At 39.9% G+C, this 25,950-nt stretch overlaps 1 protein-coding gene across 2 annotated transcripts in view; it reads left to right on the top strand.

Moving 5' to 3' along the window:
- Positions 1 to 16,428, top strand: part of MEGF10 (multiple EGF like domains 10) — a 173,427-nt gene extending 156,999 nt beyond the window's left edge. For both annotated transcript variants that reach the window (XM_055142522.1, XM_055142521.1), the window contains exons 20-25: positions 433 to 669; positions 1,751 to 1,878; positions 3,457 to 3,580; positions 8,774 to 8,818; positions 9,784 to 9,990; positions 13,896 to 16,428. In XM_055142522.1, coding sequence (XP_054998497.1) covers positions 433 to 669; positions 1,751 to 1,878; positions 3,457 to 3,580; positions 8,774 to 8,818; positions 9,784 to 9,990; positions 13,896 to 14,080 — 926 coding nt within the window. In that variant the 3' untranslated portion in view covers positions 14,081 to 16,428. The remainder of the gene's footprint in view (positions 1 to 432; positions 670 to 1,750; positions 1,879 to 3,456; positions 3,581 to 8,773; positions 8,819 to 9,783; positions 9,991 to 13,895) is intronic.
- The last annotated feature ends 9,522 nt before the right edge of the window (positions 16,429 to 25,950 follow it).

The following is a 25,950-nucleotide window of genomic DNA, read 5'->3' as shown; positions in this document are numbered from 1 at the left end:
TCAGGATAGGCACAGATTAAGTGAGACAGTGGAGACATTTAGGAATTAGTCTGTGTAAGCTTAATAGTAAATAATAAATAAAGTACAATAAAAAAATAGATAAATGACTACCCCCAATTAATTGCCCACCTAAATGTTTAATCTGAAATATGTGAGGAACTTTCAAACCCAACACGTGAATCCTTGGCTTAAAGATATGTTTCCTTTTTGAGACATAGAACAAAATCAGTAAAAATCCCAGACAAGCCAACAGCTTCAGATAATGAGGAACGTTTGTTTTCCCTTCCCAAGCTGCTCCTAAAAGTTATCAAATTAACATTTCATGAAATGATGCAGGTATTAGCACAGTGGGAGAATTCTTGTGGATAGAGCTCAAACAATTATTCAATGCATTGTCATCCTTAACCAAATCTCTTTCCCTCTTTCTTCCAGCTGGTGTTATAATAGTTGGAAATCTGAATAGCTTAAGCCGAACCAGTACAGCACTGCCCGCTGACTCCTACCAGATCGGGGCCATTGCAGGCATCATCATTCTTGTGTTAGTAGTTCTTTTTCTACTGGCATTGTTCATTATTTATAGGCAGAAGCAGAAGGGAAAGGAATCAAGCATGCCAGCAGTTACCTACACCCCTGCTATGAGGGTAATGAATGCAGACTACGCCATTTCAGGTAAGAACTGAGTCATGAGAGATGTGTTATTCCTTCAGGAGTTTCCTTCCCATTCTTTAAATCCAGATGTTTGCCTATTTGAGACTTTAGTTATTGGCAGTCTGTCTTGAGAGGATTCTGTGTTTGGAAAAGATAATATGGAAGAGATGCTTTATATGTCAACAATCATCCTTACTGTTGTCTCCTACCAGGCTTTTTAACTTGGGTCCATTACATAATTGCCTTAGACTTTGGGGATTTTAAAATGGAAGAAATTTTGCTACTTACCCAGGTCCCAAATGTTGTCATGTGTGGAGGGAAGTATGGGGAGGAGGAGATGGCTGTAACTTTACCAAGACCAGGGAGCACAATAGGGACCTGGGACCTGAAACAGATCATCTTTTCCGACATTGGGTTCTTTCCACAGTTCCACAGTACCTTCTCACCAGTCCCTGGACTCCACACAAATAATCAGTAACTCAAGAGCAATTAAGCTGTTCTTAAAAAAAGAAACAATTTCAGGGGGATTAGCAAAAAAAAAAAAAACCAAGGCAGTGATTTGGAAAAAACTTACTTGAGTCTTCCTTTCAGTTACAAGTTCCCATAACAGTAAGTTTTATATGTGATATGCTTAGTTATCAGAAGTAACTAGTTAGACTGAGAAATATGGAAAATTAAAATTTTTAATTAAATTCTTGAAGAATCTCAGGTGTAAAGTCATGTTGATTTAAAAATCGTTTCTGGAGGAAAATATTTTAAAAAGCTGGCATACTTAGTAGCACATTCAGAATACATCATGTCAAGAACTAAAAAGTAAAATTAAAGTAAAATTAAAGCTGAAATAGCTTCAAAATAATGTTCGCCCAGTTTGCACAAGCCCCAAATCAAAGCGCAGTTATCAGTGAATACATCAAATTGTTGCAGTAGGAAAGGAAAGGTAAGTATCTATACCTTCTAGAAGCTTTGTTCAGTAGGCCGGGCCAGATGGGATGGTGACCAGTTTGTGACAGGAATACAGTCTGAGCATTTGTTATTGTTTGCTTCCCAATTTTTCCAGATTTATCTAAGATGCCCACCATAACCATTTCCTCTCATCTTGCAGAAACCCTGCCTCACAGCAATGGTGGAAATGCTAACAGCCATTACTTCACCAACCCCAGCTACCACACACTTACCCAGTGTGCCACATCCCCTCACATCAACAACAGGGATAGGATGACCATGACAAAGGTGAGAGGAAATGCTCTCAAGTCATTGAAGGTGGAGAGCGGGGAGAAGACAAGGGTGTACTGAGAGCTGCTATCTGCCAGATGCAGTGCAAGCACAGTGGTATATATGTATATCACCTCATTTATTCTTCTAACCCCTGCTGGGGGTATGTTTTAGGATCCCAAGTGTACTGACGAAGAGCCCTAAGTAGCAGGGCATTTAAATTACTTCCAAATACAGCTATGCAGCTAATGAATGAGGCAACTACAATGTGAGGCAAGAACTTCTAGTCTTTATAATTGATACTTTATTCCATTGCACCTTTTTGGAAAAGATGTCTCTAATATTGTGGAAGGTTTTAAAATTATAACAAATAGCCAACCTATAGCAGATTAGCAGATTCAGTCCTGGGTAAACTTGTCAAGTTTGTTTTCTCTAACCACTGTCTCCTGACCACCTGTGCTTCTGTGACAACAATAACATTGTTCATTTAAGTGGAACCACATGAAATTGCATGCTTGTAGGCCAAAAGAGATCACACAGAAGCTATGTGCTAAGCATGTCTCATCAGTTTATGCTCATAAATTTTTTTAAGCTTTACATCCATCCTTGACAGGCTCTGTCGTGAGGGCAAGATACTCTCAGTAGCTTGTCGGGCTCTCCGAGAGGGATGGAGGAATCGAACCTGGGTCGGCCGCAAGCAAGGCAAACACCCTACTCACTGTGCTATCATATTCGATATGCCAAAAACAGTAACAAGAAGTCTCACAATGGTGACATTACTGGTGCCCACTCGAGCAAATCAATGAGCAACAGGATGACAGTGATATAGTGATACATCCATCCTATGAATCAAGAGTGATCATTTAGTGGAGATGTAGTGCTATGTAGAATTCAGGGGCACTGCTCTGGTACCACCCATAGGCTTCCTCCACAGTGATCTGAGATCCAAACATTTCTCATTTCCAATTGCACTCAAATGATATTTCCAATCTTCATTGTCTAATCCCAGCTCTCTACTAGAAGAAAGCCAACCTGATTAAATTAATTTTGTTGCAATTAAATTAATGCAGCCGGAGATTTTAATTATAGTGCCTCATCATTAAGTAGCATTCACATTCTTCAGAGACTTTTCGTATTCATCATTCCATTTATTCTCTCATATACATTCAGGGAGGAAAGTCAAATAGATAAAATTATCCTCATGTTGATAGTTAAGAAAATTGCTGAGAATTTCTGGTGACTCTTACAAAATCAGATGGTGTTTGACTGGAAATCTCAAATCTACAGTTGGAGTTTTAAAAACTTCAGTGTTTCATGTAGGTCTACTCAGATACAACCTTATTCACCACAGAGATCATTGAAATGAAGAAATAGAGGCATTGGAGGGGTTAGTTTGGTCAAGGGACATATATCCTGCTGGGATCCTTGACCCACCTAGTTGGAAGTAGCCATGTACGCCCCCTCGGCTCTTTCTCACCTCGGGACTTCTTGTGGATACTCGCCATGGACTGGCTTCCCCCAGATTGCTAACAGCACCCTGTGCCCTGCCATATAGCATTCTCTTTCAAAATCTTTCCTTCTTTGTATTTTTGACAGTCAAAAAACAATCAGCTGTTTGTGAATCTGAAAAATGTGAATCCTGGAAAGAGAGGCCCTGTGGTAGACTGCACCGGAACGTTGCCTGCAGACTGGAAGCATGGCGGCTACCTCAACGAGCTTGGCAAGTCCTTCCATTTATGTCTGGGCCAAAGCAATTTTAGGGATGTACCCCCAGAATGCCTATATGGTGCTTATTACCATCCTATGCGCTTTAGTCATCCAAGAGACATTTATTGAATTCATGTTACATTCTAGAAAAGACATGAGCTAGAGACAAGAATCTCTGCCGGGCTGCCGATATGTAGCTTACCTGCTACTCTACATATGTTAACGTCATTCTGACAAGTTAAAAGTATCTATCATAATAAGCAGATACATTTCTTCTCTTCATCTTCCCCATCCTGTCCAGTTTCTCAGTTGAAAACTGAGTTATAAATCAGTTAACTAAATTGGGTCAGACTTCAAAATCTACTAAATGATTGTTCTGGGATTTGGTGCCAAATTGTGTCTGCTCTTTGCTCTTTTTAAATATAGGGCTCCCACTCTTGGAGCTCCTTTGCCCTTTGAGGTGAGGAAATAGAAATATTGACAGAAATACAGTATGTAGTTGGTTCTCAATTGTTTTGGTATCAACCCCTTCACAAAGTCTTAATGGTTGTGGAAGACCCTAAAAAACTTCTGTTCATATAGACTAAGTATGTTGGCATTTAATCATGTTATAGATTTTAATCTGAGATTTTGGACCATTATCTTAAAGTATATTTCTGTGGCAGCAATCTCATTAATTATCAATAAGAATTTATTGACAATAAATTGAATTTAAAAATAGCTACATTTAAGAATACTGGGGGAGAAGAATATCATGCTTACACTTTTGTTGACCACTTTAATAACTGACTATATAGAAGACTGCTTGATTCTCAAATAAGCATCTGCATTCAGCCAGGCATGTCCTCATGCTTGGTGTGACTGGAAAGCTCAACGTTAGAGAGAATAAGGTTAAATAGGCAAACAATATTCTTAAACTCTTGGGAAAACAGTTCTGGCTTTTTAGTCCTCCTGCAAAGGGATTAAAGCTGCTGGACCCCACTTACAAAATTGCCATGGTAGCTAATTGTATGTGTGGTGTCATTTTTAAGCACAGGCACTAACTTTTAGGGAGGTGCTTGAGATTTTAGTAATTGTTCATACTGTCTATGTCTAACATGTTTAACAAAACTCCTTTCCTATCTGTTTGGAGGTAAGGTTGCCAGAAGCTCAGAAATTTTCACTTCAGACAAGCAACATTTTTAAGCATAAATTTATCTTAAATACACAAGGCATACACTGACAATTGCTTGTTGCTGTCACGTTCAAATTTTAATTGGCCTTTCTGTGTCCTTATTTACTAACTTATTTTCTCCTGGGAAAACCCTTCCTTGAATCCTGTTTGAAAGAGAATTAAGTGGGAAACACAAAGAAGTTAATTCTCATGTTCAGGATCATGTTGAAGGAATGGGATAAAGCCAGATCTTAAAGTTGCATCTTTGACTGCTCCCCTGTATCCTTCTGTGAGTACTATATATGTAAATTGCCTGAGCCAGGTGAAAGAACCAAGCCAGGATGTACTCTTGGCTTTGTGCTTGGGGATCACTCCTGGTAGGGTTCAGGGGTGCTGGGAATCAAAGCAAGAAAGTTTCATGCAAGGCAAGTGCCTCAAGTTCTGTACTATCTTTCCTTCCCTAGAAATATTTTTCAAAGTGTAAATTACATTAATAGCTTAGCTTAAAGAAGTACATGAGCACCACCTAGCACTAATGTGGGAAATGTCTCTCCTTTTTTTCCCACTTTTCTTTCTTTCTTTTTTTTTTTTTTTTTTGAATCGCCATAAGATACAGTTGCAAAGCTTTCATGTTTGAGTTTCGGTCATGCAATGATCAAACACCCATCCCTTCACCAGTGCACATTTTCCACCACCAAAGTCCCCAGTAGTCCCCCTATTCCAGCCCTTCCCCTGCCTGTGTGGTAGACAATTTCTACAATACTACAATACTCTCTCTCTTCTTTGATCACATTCAATATTTCAACACCAGTCCCACCATTATTATTTGGAATTTTCCCACCACCACTCTAACCTGCAGAAATTGCAATGCTAGACAATTTATTTTGTATTGCTTGTTATGTATAGCATATGATGTCGCACAGCTGCAAGAGCAGCCATGCGCTTCTCAAATTCTAAAATTTTAATAATTAGGATCTGGAGAGATCTCTGCAATGAGCTGCTTGGCTCCCAGATTCTTCTGTGTATCTCTGGATCATGGCCATTAAGGAGCTTAAGTAATAGCCGGAGCAGGTGGGCCACATCTCAGGGTCCCATGTGGGAAATGTTTCTTACTCTGCCTTCACTGCCTTCTGACTCCAGAACACACGTCATTGTTGTCAGTTTTTAGGGACTGAAATTTATATAGGTTGGACAGCTCGCCTTGCTAGAATAATCCTGTTCTGACTCATTATAAGCATTTGAAAGCACCTGTCCAGGGCTTGGGAAATAGAGAAGTTAGTGAGGAAACTCACCTTTGGTAGGACCAAATTCTAATGCTCAAGGCAGTAAGGAAACAATCTACAGGGGTGGTTGGTCTCACCGTCTCAATCTTTGTCCCTAAGTTAGTATCAACCTTGTGCCACTCTTGTCTTTAAATCCTTGGACAAGGCTAGCTGTCCAAGCTGCATAACCCTTTCTGATTTCAGTCTCAGTGAGGCCTAAGGGATTGACTGTTTCGAACAGGCTTTTTCTCCATCCAAGAGTAATTTTGCATTTAATTTCCCTTTAAATTTGTTACATAGAAAAGTCTTCACGTACCAAAAAAAAAAAAAGGAGTAAGGCATATTATGGGTGATGAGATCTATGGGTATTTTAAATAATAGAAAAGCCATTGTGATGTTATCTGACAGAGCCTGGAACTTGACACAATCCCTGAGTTCAATTTCCATTTATGTTCCAGGGCTTGGAGCCAATCACTTAAACTGAGGGCATTGGTTGTTAATCTGTAAAACAGGGAGAAAAATTCTGTTGTGGTTCATCATATGCATTTTAAAGCATCTCTCTGGAGCTTGGCACATAGAGGAATTAATGAGAAAATTCACCTTTGTTAAGACCAAATTCTGATGCTCAAGGCAGTAAGGAGAAAATATACCAGGGTGGCTGGTCTCACAGTCTTTGCCCCTAATTTAATATCAACCTCGTGCAACTCTTCTCTTTAATTCCTTGGACTAGGAAGGCTTACTGTGAGCAGCTAAGACCATGGTGAATGTTTAACAAGACATTGCTATAGTCTGAAGAAGTTCAATGGAACTTGGTGAAAATTAACATAAGCCAAGTTCCTAAATTCCTTGGTAAGACAGCAGTTAGCTCTGCAATTCCTGCCCATTTTAGTCAGATCACTTAAGAAAGTCAGGGAGTCTCCATGACCACCCTCAAATTTGATGTAAACTACTGTAGCACTGTTGCACTGTCATCCCATTGTTCATCGATTTTCTCGAGCAGGCACCAGTAACATCTCCATCGAGAAACTTGTTGTTACTGTTTTTGACATATTGAATATGCCACGGGTAGCTTGCCAGGCTCTGCCTTGCGGGCGGGATACTCTCAGTAGCTTGTTGGGCTCTTCGAGAGGGACAGAGGAATTGAACCTGGGTTGGCCATGTGCAAGGCAAATGCCCTACCCGCTGTGCTAGTAGATGAATAATTAACCGCTCCAAGATGAATAATTTTATAGATATATAGAATTCACTAGAAGCTGTTTTACTTGGGTTCTAGTTTATCATAGTCAAAGGTCACAGAGGCAAAAACCAGCCAAAAGAAGGGACAAAGGGGGCAGAATCCAAAAAAGTTCAATACACAAAACTTTTGCTTGACCTTTCAGTAGGATCATGAAAAGTACTAACTTCCCCCAGAAAAATATATGATGGTACCTGTTGGGTATTGCCTAGCAGGAGAAATTACCTTGGCCTTGATACCTAGAGTTGTTATTGACGTTTGTTACACTTGGTTGACTGACAATGAGTTTGACCTTTTTACTCTAGTTTTCCTGTAGATAAACTGATACCAATTGGTCCAAATTTCCCTCATCTGACCCCCTTGCAAGGTAAAAACACACTCATCATTGTGTTTTTATGATGGGACATTCCAAGATCAACACCTAGGAATTAAGGGGAAAGGCCAGACTGCCCTTTTCTAATGCCATTCTCCATCATACACCCATTTATTCTGCCTCTCTGCAACTGTGCCTATTTTGACCACTGGGAACTTGACTCTGCTTCATAACCCGACTCTCTAGAGTGTGCCTGGAAGATCTAAATTCTCCTACTTTCTGTCCCACAATAATTAACTTTAGACAAGCTTGCTCTCTCTTCCTCCATCAAAAAAGTGTCCCCTTGGGGCTCACCATCAGACCTTGATTTTAATCACTAAGAAAAGTATAAGAAGTGTCAGGAGGGTCATGACCTAACCATGGTCAAACATATTTCAATGTTCATGCTCTTTGTTCTTAACTTTTACACCTGTAAAAAAGAAAATCACTTAAAAAGGCCTTGAAATGCTTAAAGATAATCTGAAGCATGAGGTTAACAGGTCACATTTCAGTGCCAGGGTGATTGAAACACCATTCATTTACAGAAAACTTCAGAGTTTACAAAGCCTTTTCCTATGCTCTTTTTAAACAGTTCTGGAAAGCTGACAAGGCAGGTTTTGTTTTCCTCACTTAAGAGTTAAGAAAACTGAGAGTGTTGAACATCTTTCCCAAAGCTATGAAACTAATATGTGATAAATTTTAAGTTCTGTGTCTCACATCTGTTATTGGCTGGGTTCTTTCTTCTGAGCAACCTTGAATCGAGGAAACTGATTCGTCTGTGGCTTCTAACTTGTGTTAATCAGCCTTCCTCAAACTCACTGCAAATGAACAGGATTTTTTGGTGTTAGTAAACGTGCACTGGTGAAGTGATGGGTGTTTAATGATTGCATGGTCGAAGCTCAAACATGAAAGCTTTGTAACTGTACCTCACAGTGAATCAATAAAAATGGGGGTGGGGAGTAAACCTAAAAAAAATGAACAGGATATCACCAGAATGAAATATGTGTATATTTCACTCTTGGCTATAGGGACAACTGACATGAGTGATCTAACGTAAAGACTTGAAAAGCAGCACCTTGAGTATTTCTTGCAATGAGAAGGAGATAGTGTGTACCTGAGTCACATTGTTTCATGACCTCAGATTATTTTAGGCTTCCCTGTTAATTGCTGTTCTCACTGGGTATTTTTTTTCTCCTTTATCTCAGGTGCTTTTGGACTTGACAGAAGTTATATGGGAAAATCCTTAAAAGGTACGGTATAAACTCAAGAAAGAAATACAATTATCACTTCCTTTTGAGTTTTATCTCAGAAATAAGAATAATTTGTTAAGTGATCAGAGTAGCAGAGTTGAATAAATGTAAATTAGGTATGGGCCAAAACAGTGGGTCAGAGTAACCCCTGAGTATCACCAGATATGACCCAATGGGTCAGAGTAATCCCTGAGTATCACCAGATATGACCCATAAGCCAAAATTAAAATGTAGATTCGTTATCCCAATACCCACATGCACATACATTTGACTGATTGATATGTAGGAAGTGTCTATTGAAGATGTTGGTGTGATAACATATCTTGTAGAATAAAAATTTTATTAGGAGTAAGGGATGTCAGAAATATTTGTATTTTCTTTGAAAGAAATGTGGGTTATGGGAGATAGAAGTGTGAAAAATTTTTAAAAAGCAGGTAAAATAGAAAGAGATCAGCAGAGTCACATGTTAAATTCTCTGCTCTCCAGATGAATTTGAACAATAATCTCATGTGTCCAGAACTGAAGTTTTACAGGAATCCCCACAATTCAGATGCTTTTCTTACCATGATAATAAACCTATTGTATTTCCAGGAACAGTAACAGCTGGTTTCTTGATTTAAGGCATTGAGCATTCAGAAACCATTAGTAAAATAGAATGGAATTCATTGTATTTGGATATAATAATCAAAATGAAATCAAACCCATGATATTTATATTGGCAATTACCTTAAAGAAGAATTAAGATTGTCTTTAGATGAGTAAGTCCATAACAAATTCCCCCAAACTGAATGGCAAAGGTTTAGAATTATCTTTGGTGTACATATATATATATATATATATATGTAAATAATTACAGAAAAATAGCTACAAAGAAAATGAAGTAATCTCCCCAGTTATTTCCAGGCAGGGGAAAAGGGTGTTGTCCAAAATACAGCTTTTTTTTTTCTTTCTATCTCACTTCACAGACCTTGGAAAGAATTCTGAATATACTTCAAGCAACTGCTCCCTAAGTAGTTCTGAAAACCCATATGCCACAATTAAAGACCCCCCTGTACTAATCCCAAAAAACTCAGAGTGTGGCTACGTGGAGATGAAGTCACCAGCACGGAGAGATTCCCCATACGCAGAGATCAATAACTCAACTTCAGCCAACAAGAATGTTTATGAAGTCGGTAAGTTCTCAGAACCCAAGAAAAAATATCTGGGCATCAAGTTAAATCCCCAGAATGGCATGGTCCCTGAGCACTACAGAGAGTAACCACTGAGTACTGAGCCAGGAGCAGTTCCCAAGCACTACCTGATATGGCCCCAAACTACATAAATCTAGTATTTGAGAGTACACAGTTTAAATGCAATCTGTGTTTATGGTGATCCAGTGACTATACTAATTGGTGTCAAATAATTTTTCAGGAAACCTGACATTTAAAATGTTTAAAGCAAGTTTTCCTTGTCCCCTACCTAGCTTGTCATCTTTTGTTTTGTAACCATAGTGAGTATTTTCATGCTGTGGAATAGCATCTGTATCAGGTTACCTAATATGTCAAGTTAGCCAAAACAAATGGATCAAGTAGATTAAACAGGTGATTACGTTTCCTGGTTGCATTCATTGCATTAAGATAATGATTTTAGCAGAAATAAAACACTGTGCTTTTAAATTTTCCTAATATTCTGTCCTATATCTAGACGTCAATTTGATATAATTTAATAGATAACAAATACTGCTGTTCAAATTAATCATAGCTCAAGCTAAAATTAGTTTCTTCAATTACCCTTTTGTTATTACCATTTTGGAAAAGTTAAAATATATCAGAACTACCATTGACTAGATGACTTTTTATCCATTTCTCATTACTGATTATTTAAACTAAAAAAATTCTATAAAAATTTGACTGATTTACTGATGTATAGTCACTACTAATACATCTCCTGCCATAGAAATGTTACTAAAAAGAGGCATCTAGAGGGCTAGAGAGGGCAGCTGGTGTGTTGCTTGCCTTGCACATGGTAGACTTGGGTTCGATTCCTGGCACTTTCTAAGGTTCCCCACCAGGAGTGATCCTGCAGAATCAAGAAGTAAGCCCTGAGCACAGCCAGGTGTGGCCTAAAAACAAACAAAAGAGCATCTATAACTATTTTTTGTCAAAACTGTAGGGTCCACCCGTGGAGATGCTGGCTGAGCAGGAGGAGGCCTGAGTCTAGGTCTTACACCTGCAAGCTATGAACTCTGTCACTTGAGCTACACCCCTGGCTCCTATAATTCATAACTGCATTTAAAATACAAGATAGGGGGCTGAAGCGATAGCACAGAGGGTAGGGCATTTGCCTTGCACATGGCCGACCCGGGTTCAATTCCCAGCATGCCATATGGTTACCTGAGCACTGCCAGCAGTAATTCCTGAGTGCAAAAGCCAGGTCTGTCCATTGCTGGGTTTCACCCAAAAAGCCAAAAATAAATAAATAAAATAAAATATCAACACATTTTGTTTGTGGAGTGTGGCACACTGGTGGAGCAAAAGATTTATTCCTGACTCCATACTCAGGAATCAGTCCTGGAAGCATCCAGGGGATCATACATGATTCTGGGGAATAAGGGCAAGACAGAGGTCTAAGGGCTGTGACAGGGTCATAGGGCATGTCACAGGGTGGGTCGCAGGGCATGTCACAGGGCGGGTCAGAGGGCATATATAAGGGCAGGTCAGAGGGTGTGCCACAGGTTGGTTCTCAGGGCATGTCACAGGGAGGAGCAGAGGGCTGTCTAAGGGCGTGTCACAGGGTGTGTCACAGGGTGGGTCAGAGGGCATGTCACAGGGAGGGGCAGAGGGCATGTCACAGGGCAGGGCAGAGGGCGTGACATAGGGTGTGTCACAGGGTGGGTCAGAGGGCATGTCACAGGGCGGGTCTAAGGGTATGTCGCAGGACAGGTCTAAGGGCGGTTCTAAGGGCTGTGACAGTGTTATAAGGCATGCCACAGGATGTGTCACAGGGCAAATCACAGGGCGGGGCAAAGGGCGTGTCACAGGACTATCACAGGGTGGGACAGAGGGCGTATGACAGGGCATGTCACAGGGCGGGGCAGAGGGCGTGTCACAGGGCGGGTCCGATGGCATGTCTAAGGTTAGATCAGAGGGTGTGCCACAGGGTGGGTCAGAGGGCGTGTCACAGGGTGGGGTGGAGAGTGTGTCTAAGGGCGTGTCACAGGGCATGCCTAAGGGCGTTTCTATGGTCGTGCAACAGGGTGGGTCGCAGGGCGTGTCACAGGGTGTGACATAGGGCGTGTCTAAGGGTGGTCAGAGGGCGGGTCAGAGGGCGTATCGCAGGGCGGGTCTAAGGACGGTTCTAAGGGCTGTGACAGGGTCATAGGGTGGGTCGCAGGGCGTGTCACAGGGCAGGACAGAGGGCATGTCTAAGGGTGGGTCAGAGGGTGTGCCACAGGTTGGGTCAGAGGGCGTGTCACAGGGCGGGGCAGAGGGCGTGTCTAAGGGCGTGTCACAGGACTGTCACAGGGTGGTTCAGAGGGCGTGTCACAGGGCGGGTCTAAGGGCATGCCGCAGGGCAGGTCTAAGGGCAGATCTAAGGGCTTTGACAGGGACATAGAGAGTGTCACAGGGTGTGTCGCAGGGCGTGTCACAGGGCGGTTCAGAGGGCATGTCTAAGGGTGGGTCAGAGGGTGTGGCACAGGGTGGGTTAGAGGGTGTGTCACAGCGCGTGTCTAAGGCTGTGTCACAGGGTGGGTCTAAGGGCGGGTCAGAGTGAGCTTCTGAGGGCGGGTGAAAGGGCGAGTCAGAGGGCAGGTTGGGGGGCTGAGAGTGGTTCAAAGGGCGGGTGAAAGGGCATGTCACAAGGCGTGTCATAGGACTGGAGAAAGGGCGGGTCAGAGGGTGGGTCAGAGGGCGGTTCAGAGGGCGGGACAGAGGGCGGGTCAGAGGGCAGGACAGAGGAAGGTTCTGAGGGAGGGTCATAGGGCGAGACAGAGGGAGGTTCTGAGGGAGGGTCAAAGGATGGGTCAGTGGGCAGGTGGGGGGGTCTGAGAGTGGTCCAAAGGGCGGGTGAAAGAGCGGGGTTATAGGGTGTGTCATAGGGCGGGTGAAAGGGCGGGTTATAGGGCGTGTCAAAGGGTGGGTTAGTGGGCGTGTCACAGGGCATGCCTAAAGGCGCGTTGCAAAGGGCGTGTCACAGGGCGTGTGAAAGGGCGGGCCATAGGGCGTGTCACAGGGCAGGTCAAAGGGCAGGCTATAGGGCGTGTCACTGGGCGTTTCACAGGGCAGGTCAGAGGGCATGTCTAAGGGCGGGTCACAGGGCGGGCTCAGAGTCAGAGCGGGACAGAGCCTGGGTCAGAGGGCGTGTCAGAGGGAGGTTGAGGGAGGGACAGAGGGCGCCAGAGTCAGCTGGGTGTAAAGCAAGTGCTTTAACCCCTCTGCCATCTCTGCAACTCCTGAGATAGCTTTTTAAAGTTGAAATCATAGTGAACTACTTTTTTTTCCTTTTTTGGGTTACACCCGGCAATGCACAGGGCTCTGCACTCAGGGATTACTCCTGGCGATGCTCGGGGACCATATGGGATGCTGGGACTCGAACCTGGGTCGGCCACGTGCAAGACACTCTACCCGCTGTGCTATAGCTCCAGCCCCTATTTTTGAAAGGTTCTTAATACTCCTGTAAAATATTTGAAAGGCCCACCACTATACGATAAGAATTCACCTAAGAGTTTAAGTACTAAAACTGTGAACGTAACTAAAAGTTTCCATTAATTGAATTAACCTACAAGGATATCAAACTTCTCATCCAGAGAAGATACTTGCACTTAGTTGTTCCAAAGTGATTTTCAGACTATCTATACCCAGCTTTCTGTATATTTGCTTGATGACTTAATCCCAATAATCAACCTTTTGTTCTCAACACCATTGTGTGTTAGTGATCTGACACCCATACGTAATTATAGTAGAATCATTCACTTTACATAAACTTGCTTAGATATTTAGCTGAGTTCCTCTGTGTTAAGTATTTGAAAAAATATGTCATATTGTATTTGAACGTTGTTGTTGCTGATGCTAATAAATTGTGTCCCTGGTTGTCACAGAACCTACAGTGAGTGTTGTCCAAGGAGTTTTCAGCAATAACGGGCATCTCACTCAAGATCCATATGACCTCCCAAAGAACAGCCACATCCCTTGCCATTACGATCTGCTGCCAGTCCGAGACAGTTCATCCTCCCCCAAGCAAGAGGATGGTGGCGGCAGCACCAGCAGCAGCAGCAGTGAATGACACCAAGGACACTGGGTAGCTGTGGGAACCCTTTCTAGAACTGAAGTTTGGATCGTTTCCATCCTCATGTTTGCCACCCTCTGTGATTAGTTTTTATCTACTTGGTAGGCAATTGTTGGATGTGAACCAGAGAGCTCTAAGCTGACTGATCATTGGCCCTTTTTAGTGCAGGTGGCTTGGAAAGAGATGTTGATGTCAGCTCTCGTTTCTATTAGTTTTAGAATTGTACCCCGTGAAGCATAACTTCTTGTAAAATCTTGGCTAAAAGCATGAATTTGCAAAGCTCCTTCCTTCAGAGACACGGGTTGCAGAAAACATGGATGTTATTGTTTGAGAAATTAGATTTTAAATATCTTCTTTCTCATTTCCATTATAAAGCTGTACCTAGGATTGTGAGGCTCACCATAAAATTCACTCCGTGAAAGTTTGAGTCACTAAACATATAGTAGGAAAAGCACATTGCTGAGTCCTTATTCTTTAATTTTCTTGTTTGGACTCAGGAATAGAGGGATAATATAAGCCTCAGAGGAAACATTATGTCAAGTGACATAACTGGATAGTCCTTAAATAAACTCTAGAATGGAGATCAAGTTTAAATATGAAATGTTTCATATTTAAATGTTTTTAGAATAAAGAAATGTACAGAGTTATTTTAGCAATACTAGAATTATTGAAGAAATTGTTATTCCATGACTTGGGTGATTCTTCTTAGCTTAGACCTTTGACTCACAGAACCATGACATTATTCCCATCATTGCATCCATCACGCACATTCACCACTTATGATCTATTGCATATCAATTATTTCATAAATAGAGAAATGAAGTAATTTTATTTTTGATGACTGGATTCAATGTGTGTATAATGTTTAGAAAAGGTTGTACATTTCAAGTGTAAGAAGACACTTAAGTTTTTTAAGCCATTGTTAGTAATACAGGCTGTAATATAGGTTAATAGAATTTTCTTGATTAATTTTTCTCTAGAAGTGACAGAAATATTTTGTGCATATTTGAGAAAATAGGGCACTTTCCTTTTATTAATAGTTGATTTAGAGAAACTATGCTTAAGCTGGTCTTTTGCATTGCTAATATGACATGTACCCCATTTTTCTCTAATTCATGTTTCCATTTAAGTTGTATATTCTGTGTTTTGTAGTGTTTGGATTGTAATGAAAAATATTATATGTTCATTATTTCGTGTATTCTTGCCACTTATCTTTTTTGTTTGATAAAAATGCATTGTTCTTTTATTTCTTTCGGAGGAAGGTGAAAATATATAACTCAATCTATTGAAATTGGTCCTTACTAAAATAATATAATAGCCATGGATGAATAGCTTAAAATTGAACTAGATCATTTTTTCCAATGTTTCAAAATGAAGTTCCTTTTGAACTGCAAGTTCCCTGAGTCATTATTAAACCAGGAGAAAGAGAAGAGGGAGATATTGTTCCTGAACTGTAGACTTTTCATTAATATGATCATAATTAATCATCCAAACTGGAATATTTTTAAGAGGATATGAGGGCATTATTAATAATTAAATTGCAGTGGATTTAAATATAGATTGTTCTACACAAACCTGAACAGATGCACATCCTGTTCATACTTTCACAGGATAGTTTTTTACTCTAAAGGAAACTTTCTCATGAACATAATGCTCTGAGACAAAAATCCAGTTTCCATTTCCTTGACCTACCTGAGCAAGCTAACTGAAGGATTGAAAGGCTAAATGAGGATGCAACATCATAAGAGAAAAGCGGTGTTCAATCTTTTGAAGTCATGAAATCTTACATGTTATTTTTTCTCAGTGAGTCAATTAACAACTATGTGTCTGTGTGCCTGTCCCACTGGTTCTATACTTCAGGCATTGTTCCTTTCAGTTCTTTGAAGGCAGTTTCTTCTAGGGAACCCCAAAATTTATGTTGAGAAGATGAGGAATTACATGCAACAAAGCTTAGGAAAAATTGATTTATTCCAACAATTAGCCACTGCCAACCCTTGACTTGAGGCATTAGGCCTCTGAACAATGTGGATCAGTAGCCACAATAAGTCTTTTAGAATAAGAAGAAAAACAAAACATTTCTCTCCTTTTTGTTTTTTGTTTTTTTGTTTTTTGGGTCACACCTGGCAATATTCAGGGGTTTTCCTTTACTCCTGGTTCTGCACTGAGGAATTACTCCTGGCAGTGCTCCGGGGACCATATGGGTCTCTGGGGATTGAACCGGGATCAACCACATGCCCCTTCCCTCTTTTTTCTAAAGAAACATCTGTGCAGTGTTCTGTGGTAAGTTTGTTTTCCACCATTGTTTCCTGGAGAAAGCTTTTTTAATAAAAAATAAGAAAACTTTATTTTCTGATTTCACGGTGAAAAAGTGTGGGGAAAAAAATAAAAGTTTTATGTACAAAAGCCATACTATAAGTAATGAAGAAAATGTGGGCAGCAAATGTGGGGACACTGCTGGCTCTCCTCATGCTTTTTTATCTTACATAGCAATCGCTATTGCTGGGACAGGATAGCTGCTGTCCCAAACATTGTAGCTGAGAAGATTCTTACCTGGGTTTTCAAATGTCAGAACACATAGCATGTTGGATATTGTAGACCTGCATGTTACATTTGGGTAGGTCTAGTTGAAGGTCTGAATATACTAAATCTTTTGAGATGGTTGTTAGTGAAGAGGAATGTTTTTGACAGATGAGAATTAAAGACAGAGAACTTATAAGTTTTTTCCTTTGAAGTTGTCCTTCAGAATTTCACCAGATATATCAAATTTAATTCGAAAGTGGGTGATGTCTTTCTTTATACATAGTGAATCTGTTCTTGTGACCTTTGGACCTATGGTAGTAATAGTAACTTGGTTTCATAAAATATGTCTTCCCAATATTTTAGTGCTTAAGGCAGTGAATGAACTTGGTAACGCCTAACAAAATGTATTCAGGTAGGAGCAGCATCAAAATTATTATTCTTTCCCTAGAGGTAAATGTATCAGAAAATTTATAAACTATTTGTATTTATATATGAACATATTAAAACTGATCCAAATGATAGCTCATATATTGCTTTGTTATATAGAGAATGTGCTATTTGTAGAAATTATATATTTCACATTATTTACAATGCTTGATATTAATTCTTCTCCCCATGCTATAACAGTGACATTAACAGATTTTATTGTGCTTAGCATTATTTAATGTCTATGGAAAACTGTTTACCAATTTCAGGAAAACCAACATAAAGTTTATGAGTACAGTTATAACCTACCCAGACAAAATGCATTAGCAAAACAACTGTGTATTGTGAGAAAAATCAAACAACTTTATGAAAATGTGGTAACCTTGACTCCAAAGAACCATAGTAACTGTCAATTATAGGAATTTTTAAACCATAAATACTGTAATAGAAGTTACAGAAAACAGATGCTATTTACAACTCATGTAAGTGCAAGAAGTTTACCTAGTAGATACAACAAAAAGAAATCATTAAATTTGAATATTAAACATATGTTTCTTTAAACAACAAATTTCCCATTTCTGGGTAAAAAATCTTTATTCTTAAAACTAAATTTTTTCAATCTTATAGCTTTTTTTCATGGAAGTGTACAGAGATAAATCAGCATGATTTACATAGTGGAGAAGGGCCCTTGTTTATTTACTAAAAATGTATAGCAACTGTTCTATTATGTGTTTAATATTGTTCCTTTAACAATGAGTCTACTTATTCTAGCGCCATGTCTAGTCTAGGCTTCATTTTGATATGAACAAAATTACAATATATATTTTAAAAGAAAAAAGTCAAATTACATCAGGGTTTTCATGATTATAGTGTTCGCGCACACACACACAAACACACACACAAAGGCTTTCAGCATTAAATTATTTCTATTTTCCAAAGATGATAACCTTGCATCATTATTAGCCTACACTGTCATTTGTATCATCAAATGAATTTATAGATTAATGCAATAAACTTTTTAATTAAAACTTTAAAGTAGTATTTATTTCTATGTCGAAGAAATGCAAACTTATTATGTAGTTAGTGAAATAAAGCTTCTCACTGGCTTTGGTAAGTGAGTTAAATTCTCAGGACCTTAGTTTCTATGTTGTATTATAGAAACTGGAAATAATGTTACCTATTTTATAAGGGTTTTGTGAGAATTTAATAGCTTTATATAATATAAAAAAAATTCATGGCCTGACACATTGAAGATAACTAGCAAATGTTACTGATCATTACTATTAAGAAAAATTAGCTAATAATATGAGCCACTTTGCAATAAGCAGATGAGTGAGGAGGTTGGTAAATCAGATGTGAGCATTTAATGAATATTATAAAAGCTACTTCTTCGTGTTACCATATCCTGATCTATTTTTGTACTATCACAAAGTTCCATACATATTTTATTGCTAGAGTAGTAATTTAGGAAAGCAATAACAATATGATTTCATCTTCCAGTAGCATATTATCTTCCTAAGAATTGAGACCATTTTTAAATGCTTGGGTCTGGATTTCTGGAAGACAGTGACCTAGCTTCACATCCCCTTCCAGAAAATATCATGGGCTGATCCTGGAAACCTGAAGAGTTTCCACAGATAGTGAGATGTCAAGTTCTCCTATAAAGGTGCAGGTAGAGGGTGAGTCAAAATGAAAATGGGAGTTGCTAGGAATGCGTTATGAGGAGGGTGCCTACAGAGAGCCAATTGACTGGGGAGAGACACAAGGAAAAAGAAATGTGAAGATGTCTCTGATATTTGCATTACACAGCTGTGAGGAAGGCTACATGCATGAGGGCAATGCAGGAGGAGGTGAGGGAAGGAAAAAGACAATGGGTGGAGAACTGAGGAAAGCCCTTGTCTGTGGAATGAGAGATTCTCTTGGCAGGTGACTTTGGTTCAGAGTATCCCATTAGCCTAACCTACACTGACTTGGATTTGTGCTTGTCCATCTCACAAGGACCAGACTCACCCCGGGCTAAGATAATGCTGGACCCAAGAGAACCCAAAGCACAATCGGTCTTGTCAAAACTGCTATGGAACATCTTTGTGTTTCTCTTTATCAGGTGACACTGTTTCTCTATATAAATCTGTGTCACCTCTTTTCTGTGGTGTTGGCCTGGTAACCTCAGTGGTGCACATGTCATATTTATTAACTATAAATCTGAAAAATGTATAAGGCAATGGTGTGCAGATATTCCCAAACTAATACCACTGAATGAGGCATTAGAAAGAGACAGTAGGTAGTTCACTATAATATAGTATTTCCACAACACAAGCACAATAAACCTAAATTTTGAGTTAAAAGTGTATTTTTTAAATATGATTTATTGTGGGACTAGAGCAATACAGTGAGTAGGGCACTTGCCTTGCCCATGGCCAACCTAAGTTTGATCCCTGATGTTCCATATGGTCCCTCGAGCCTTCCAGAAGTAATTCCCAAGTGCAAGGCCAGGAATAACCCCTGAGCACCACTGGATGCTAAATGTGGCCCCCAAACCATATACATTAAATTAAAGTACATACACCTACAATTCAATGATACACATAGTCATTGAATTGTAGGTGTATGTAATTTAATTTAGTTTAATTTTTTATTTTTTTAATTTTTTTTATTAGTTTATTTTTAATTAGAGAGTCATCGTGAGGGTACAGTTACTGATCCATACATCTTTGTGCTCATGTTTCCCCCATACAAAGTTCGATAACCCATCCCTTCACCAGTGCCCATTCTCCACCACCAGTAAACCCAACATCCCTCCCCCCCTCCCCAGTCCCGTCTCCCCCCACCCCACCCTGCCACTATGGCAGGGAATTCCCCTTTGTTCTCTCTCTCTCTCTGATTAGGTGTTGTGGCTTGCAATAAAGGTGTTGAGTGGCCATTGTGTTCAGTCTCTAGTCTGTATTCGGCCTGCATCACCCTTCCCCCACATGACCTCCAACCACATCAAAATAACTTTTTAAGGTTGTGCCGGTGCTGGCTCTCTGAGGTTACACAGGGCTGGCTCTCTGAGGTTACTCAGGTGCTGGCTCTCGGAGGTTGCACAGGGTTGGCTCTCTGAGGTTGCACAGGTGCTGGCTCTCGGAGGTTGCACAGGGTTGGCTCTCTGAGGCTACACAGTGCTGGCTCTCTGAGGCCACACAGTGTTGGCTCTCTGAGGTTACTCAGGTGCTGGCTCTCTGAGGTTACACAGGGTTGGCTCTCTGAGGTTACACAGGTGCTGGCTCTCGGAGGTTACACAGGGTTGGCTCTCTGAGGTTACTCAGGTGCTGGCTCTCTGAGGTTACACAGGTGCTGGCTCTCTGAGGTTACACAGGGTTGGCTCTCTGAGGTTACTCAGGTGCTGGCTCTCGGAGGTTGCACAGGGTTGGCTCTCTGAGGTTACACAGGTGCTGGCTCTCTGAGGTTACACAGGGCTGGCTCTCTGAGGTTACACAGGTGCTGGCTCTCGGAGGCCACACAGGGCTGGCTCTCTGAGGCTACACAGTGCTGGATCTCTGAGGCCACACAGTGTTGGCTCTCTGAGGTTACTCAGGTGCTGGCTCTCTGAGGTTACACAGGTGCTGGCTCTCTGAGGTTACACAGGGCTGGCTCTCTGAGGTTACACAGGTGCTGGCTCTCTGAGGTTACACAGGGCTGGCTCTCTGAGGTTACTCAGGTGCTGGCTCTCTGAGGTTACTCTGGTGCTGGCTCTCTGAGGTTACACAGGGCTGGCTCTTAATTTAGTTTAATTTTTAAAATTTTTTTCTTTTTGGGTCACACCCAGCGATGCTCAGGGGTTACTCCTGGTCTGCACTTAGGATTACTCCTGATGATACTCGCGGGACCATATGGGATGCTGGGAATCGAACCTGGGTCAGCTGCATGCAAGGCAAACACCCTACCCACTGTACTATCGCTCCAGCCTCAGGTCTACTTCAATTTTAATAATTTCTATGTTTAACAAATGTTTACAAAATTCCTGAATTCCGCACAAATGACTCTCATATGTGCAACACTAGGTTGCCACAATTCTGATGTGCAGAGGTGGACAACCCTGATCTCCATCCCAAATATTAATCATTGATTCACATGATATAGGATCAATAAGCTCAGAGCACACACACTGCCTCCCATGCTTTTGTTTTATATCTAGAAAGAAAAATGGTCCAGGAAATTTATGCAGTAAAATAAACACTCCTCTATCAACAATACAATGAGCTTGATCTCCAATATATGTGTTTCTATTGACTTGTTTTACCAGAAAAAGTTAATAGTCAAGTTCTCTCTTTCTTAATAGGCCAATAACTCAACCATGAATATGAAGGAATTCTCCTAACTGACATAAAGAGTGACTTTAGTGAGGGGCTGGAGCGATAGCACAGCAGGTAGGGCGTTTGCCTTGCATGCGGCCGACCCGGGTTCGATTCCCAGCATCCCATATGGTCCCCTGAGCACTGCCAGGAGTAATTCCTGAGTGCAGAGCCAGGAGTAATCCCTGTGCATAGCCAGGTGTGACCCAAAAAGCAAAAAAAAAAGTGACTTTAATGAAAGGGTATAGGCTCCATATATAATCCATAAACTCTTAGCATGAGAACTTATCTATAAACTGATATTCAAGGGGTAAAAACATACCTTTATACAAAGTTATTTAATCCCACTTTTGTTTATGACATCGACAGATTCCTTAACTTTGCAATCAAATAAATGTACTTGAGAGTTTTTTTAGTGTACCCAACTCATAGATGTCATTAAAAACATATGACTAATGTTATAAGAACTACAGTGTTTTCTTCATATTGTACTAGTTTTTCAAAGACTCATTACAATATATCTACTCACTAAATAGCTTTGAATTGATAAATATTGACTGATTTCTTTTATACTTTAACTCTGACTATAAATTTATTAAGTAAAATAGTCATGAATATTTTATGTTGACTGTAGGTAAATTTTCTCTCTGGAAAAATACCAAGTTTGGGTGAGTCACTTGACAAAGATAACTTCATAAGACCAGAATTAAAGGTAGAATTTGTCTTCATTGCCAGTGATGACAGGCTAAACAAAAATGTTGGTCTCCAGAAAGACAGTGCTAAATTTTTGTTTGCTTTTTTCAGGGGGTGTGCTTTCCCAGCTGGATGGTGGCTGCTAGGACTATGGGCAGGCAGTACCCAGGATATGCCCCAGCCCTTTGAACTATCTCCCTGCCCATAAGAAAGTGTTGTTTTTAAGGTGGAGTGAAAGAAGGGGGCTGGGGGGAGGGAAAGTGTGCTTTTAGAATACTTAGTTGGTACAAAATAGGTGTCCATTTAATGATATGAATGAATGAACAAATATAAGAACATTATCTACTCATTTAAATGCTTTAGACACCTTTAGAGCAAAAGTCAGTATTAAATATAAATAGTAAAAATGTCACAGTGCCATTAAACAACAGTTTAAAGACTAAGCACAAGCTCATAAAACACTGTTATGCAACATCACATAATACAGGACACAATTCTCTTTTGGCTGTTACTACTTCTAAAGACAGATGGGAGCCAAGACCGCATGTCTTAGAATAATCATGTCACCAAACAAGAGGCTCCAAGAAAAAAACATTTGCCTGCTTGTTTACATCCTGGAAAAAAATTTGTTTAAAAAAAAAACAACTCGACTTGTCACTTTATAGTCAAAGCCTTACATTGTTAGATATTGACTCAAAGGCTCAGGGAATCTGAGAAAACCAGCAACTGCTCTGAGAGCCCCCGACTGCCGTGGTCCTTTGTCCAATGGCAGCTCCGGCTGCTGAGCTCAGCTCTGACGGATGTGATCAGCCAGCATCTAAATCCTGCCGTCACAGTGGTGGTGTTGGGACACTTTCACTCACAGCTGTTCTCAGCATTGTGTTACACAGAGAATGCCAAAATTGAGAATGTTGCTGGTAGATAACCATTACTTGGCTGAATAAAATAAAGGGAAATATTGTGGCATTCCTAAGTAGAATTCCAGATTTGAATTCAGCGGTTTCCGTGTGTTAGTGTATGAAATACCTTCTCCACTTTGCTTTCAACACCTCCCCATTTTGCTTCTCTTACCACCAAATACAAACCACACCAAGTCTTCAAGTTTCTTTGCTTTATGACTCAAGGAAAAATTGACTCATATCTAAAGAATTTGAATCTCAATTGTATGGTTAGTCAGTCACTACATAGGTCTTTGTATTTATCCATTTTACCTTCTACTTTGCTGTTATAATTGTCTGTTTTTACTGTGCTATAGTAATGGCTTTCGTAGTTCCTACTTAAATTCATTCTAGGGTTGAAAGGAATATACGCTGAATTGATATTATTTAAGAATGACAAAATCAAGAGGGAAAGTGGTGCTAGAATAGATTTCCAATTTTGATGCCTTTTAAGATATTGGCCAAGATAATTCATTTCAGTTACCTCTGTGTACCTGAAAAGGAAAGACATTGATTGACACAGTTCTTCCTTACACAGTGGGTATAACATAAAAAGTATGTAATATTTGAAAACCCAAAATCAATATGCTATTTTTCTGGAAAGCAATATAAAATGACCTTAAGAGTTAACAAAATAGTTTTTTAAAGCACAAATTTACCAATATTATCATTGTAGTTGAATTTAAAAGGAAGGGACAAAAATGTGATTATGTAGAATTACAAGAATGGCATAAACTGTATTGCTGGGAAGCGAGTCATTCCATAGATTCTCACAGGAGGGGACCATAAATGGGAAAGACAAAAAACAATAGTCCCAAGTCTTAATTTGTCCTCTGAGACATTTTGGGTAGTTCTGCTTAAATTATAAAATCTCCCATCATATGAGTGGAATTCTAACTGCTAATCATATCAGAGAAATAAAGAAGGGAATATTCCCAATTTTGGAGTATATATAGGACCACAAGTTCAATATCAGGCACCTCATGGCCTCCTAAAAACACTGCTAGATATGGCCCTGGTGGCTCCCAGAATTGCCAGGGAAGTGCTGGGGGTCTTGGCCCCACAGTTCATGCAGTACTACATCCTCACGCCCTAGCATTGAACCAGGTCCTGGTTGGTTGAGTACTGCAGGGAGTGGCCTCGTAGTTCCTGAGCACTTCTTAGGAGTCCCCTCAAAGACGTTCATGAGGTCGTTTCTGCAAAAGTTTTTTTTGGTACAATACTATGCCAGATACGCAGATAATCTCAATTAAGGAAATACATTTTTAAAATACCAATATGATGACTTTTATTTTCTAGATCAGTTTTAGTTTGTGCTAAAATTAGCCAGAAAACACTATCTATATACATTGAACTCCCTGTTTCCAACAGGTATGGATACCTAATCTAATATTTGCATCCTGTACCAAGGTAATACATTTCTCACCACTGATGAGCTTACATTGACACATCATTCTTATCCCAATCCCATAGTCTGTATTTGGGTTCATTATTGATGTTGTATTTTCTGTGGGTTTTGACATATATGTTCTACAAACTCATTCTTTCTTACTAACCCCTGGAAACCACTCTTACCCTCTTACTTTCTCCACAGTTTTGTCTTTCCCATTATCATATGGCTATAATAATAAACTATGTAGTCTTTTCTAGACTGGTAATGTGTGAATATGCATTTAAGGCTACTCTATGTCTTTTAATGTTTTGATAGATAATTTTTAGTGCCCTCTAATATTTTATTGTCATAGTAGATCTTAATATATCTATTTACTTGCTGAAGGACATCTTAGTTTCTTCCAAATTTGGTCAATTATGAATAAAGCTGCTGTAAATATTCTTGTGTATGTTTTCCTATAAACTACTACTTCTAGATAAATGCCAGTACAATTCCTAAATCATATGGTAAACATGTTTAGTGAGAAATATGTTTGGATTTGGTGAGGGGGATTTATTTTTATATTTGATATGCCAAAAACTGTAGCAACAAGTCTCACAATGGAGACATTACTGGTGCCCGCTCGAGCAAATCGATGAACAAAGGGATGACAATGCTACAGTGCTAATATAGTTTATGTAATATAGTTATAGTACTATTTATAGTATTGATAAAGTTACTGCACACCACAAACACCAAAGTGCCCATGAACTTCTACCTCTGTCCTTATGTCACCTCTGATTCATTCCACATCTTTATTCCACTGCCTTTCCCCACTGTTGATAATCCAAGGTCAAGGATTTGTCACTGTTAGTCTTTTCCCTTGTCTCGTCTCTTTCCTCTCTATTCCAGGGATGAGTGAAATAATTTGCTTCTTATTCTTTTTCCTCTCACTTAGCTTAATATCTCACCTACCATTTCTAGCCACATTGTAACAAACTGCAAGGTTTCATCTACTTTTTTTCCTGTTTGTTTTTCTTTGGGGACCACACCCTGGCAATGCTTAAGGCTTTGCACTAAACAGGTCCTGGCTCTGCACTCAGGAATCACTCCTAGTGGGGCTGAGGAACTACATGGGGTGCTAGGGATGGAATGTGGATCAAATGCGTGCAAGGCAAAGGCGAGTCCCTCCTGCTGTGCTATAGCTTCACCTATTCTTAGAACCGCATATTTCATTATATGTATGTATGTGTGTATATATGTACATATATATAGCAACTTCTTTATCTATTCATTCATTGGACATTTGGGTTGAAGAAATATGTTTAGATTTGTACCAAATTGTCTTTTAAAGAGGCCATGTCATTTTGCATTCTCCTTAGTAATAAATGATAACTACTATTATTCCACATTCTCACCAGCATTTGGTGGTGGTAGGACTACAGATTTTAGTAATTCTAAATGGGCTTGCAGTTATAGGTAGCTTCTAATTTATAATTCCCTTAAATATATGATGTCAAACTTCTTTTCACGTGCTTATTTGCTATCTGTATATCTTCTTTGGTAGGATATCTGTTTAAATCACTG

Source organism: Sorex araneus, chromosome 6, assembly GCF_027595985.1.
Source record: "Sorex araneus isolate mSorAra2 chromosome 6, mSorAra2.pri, whole genome shotgun sequence".
NCBI classification, from domain to species: domain Eukaryota; kingdom Metazoa; phylum Chordata; class Mammalia; order Eulipotyphla; family Soricidae; genus Sorex; species Sorex araneus.
Note: the sequence above shows the minus strand (reverse complement) of the source record. Positions and strands in the feature narration are given on the sequence as shown.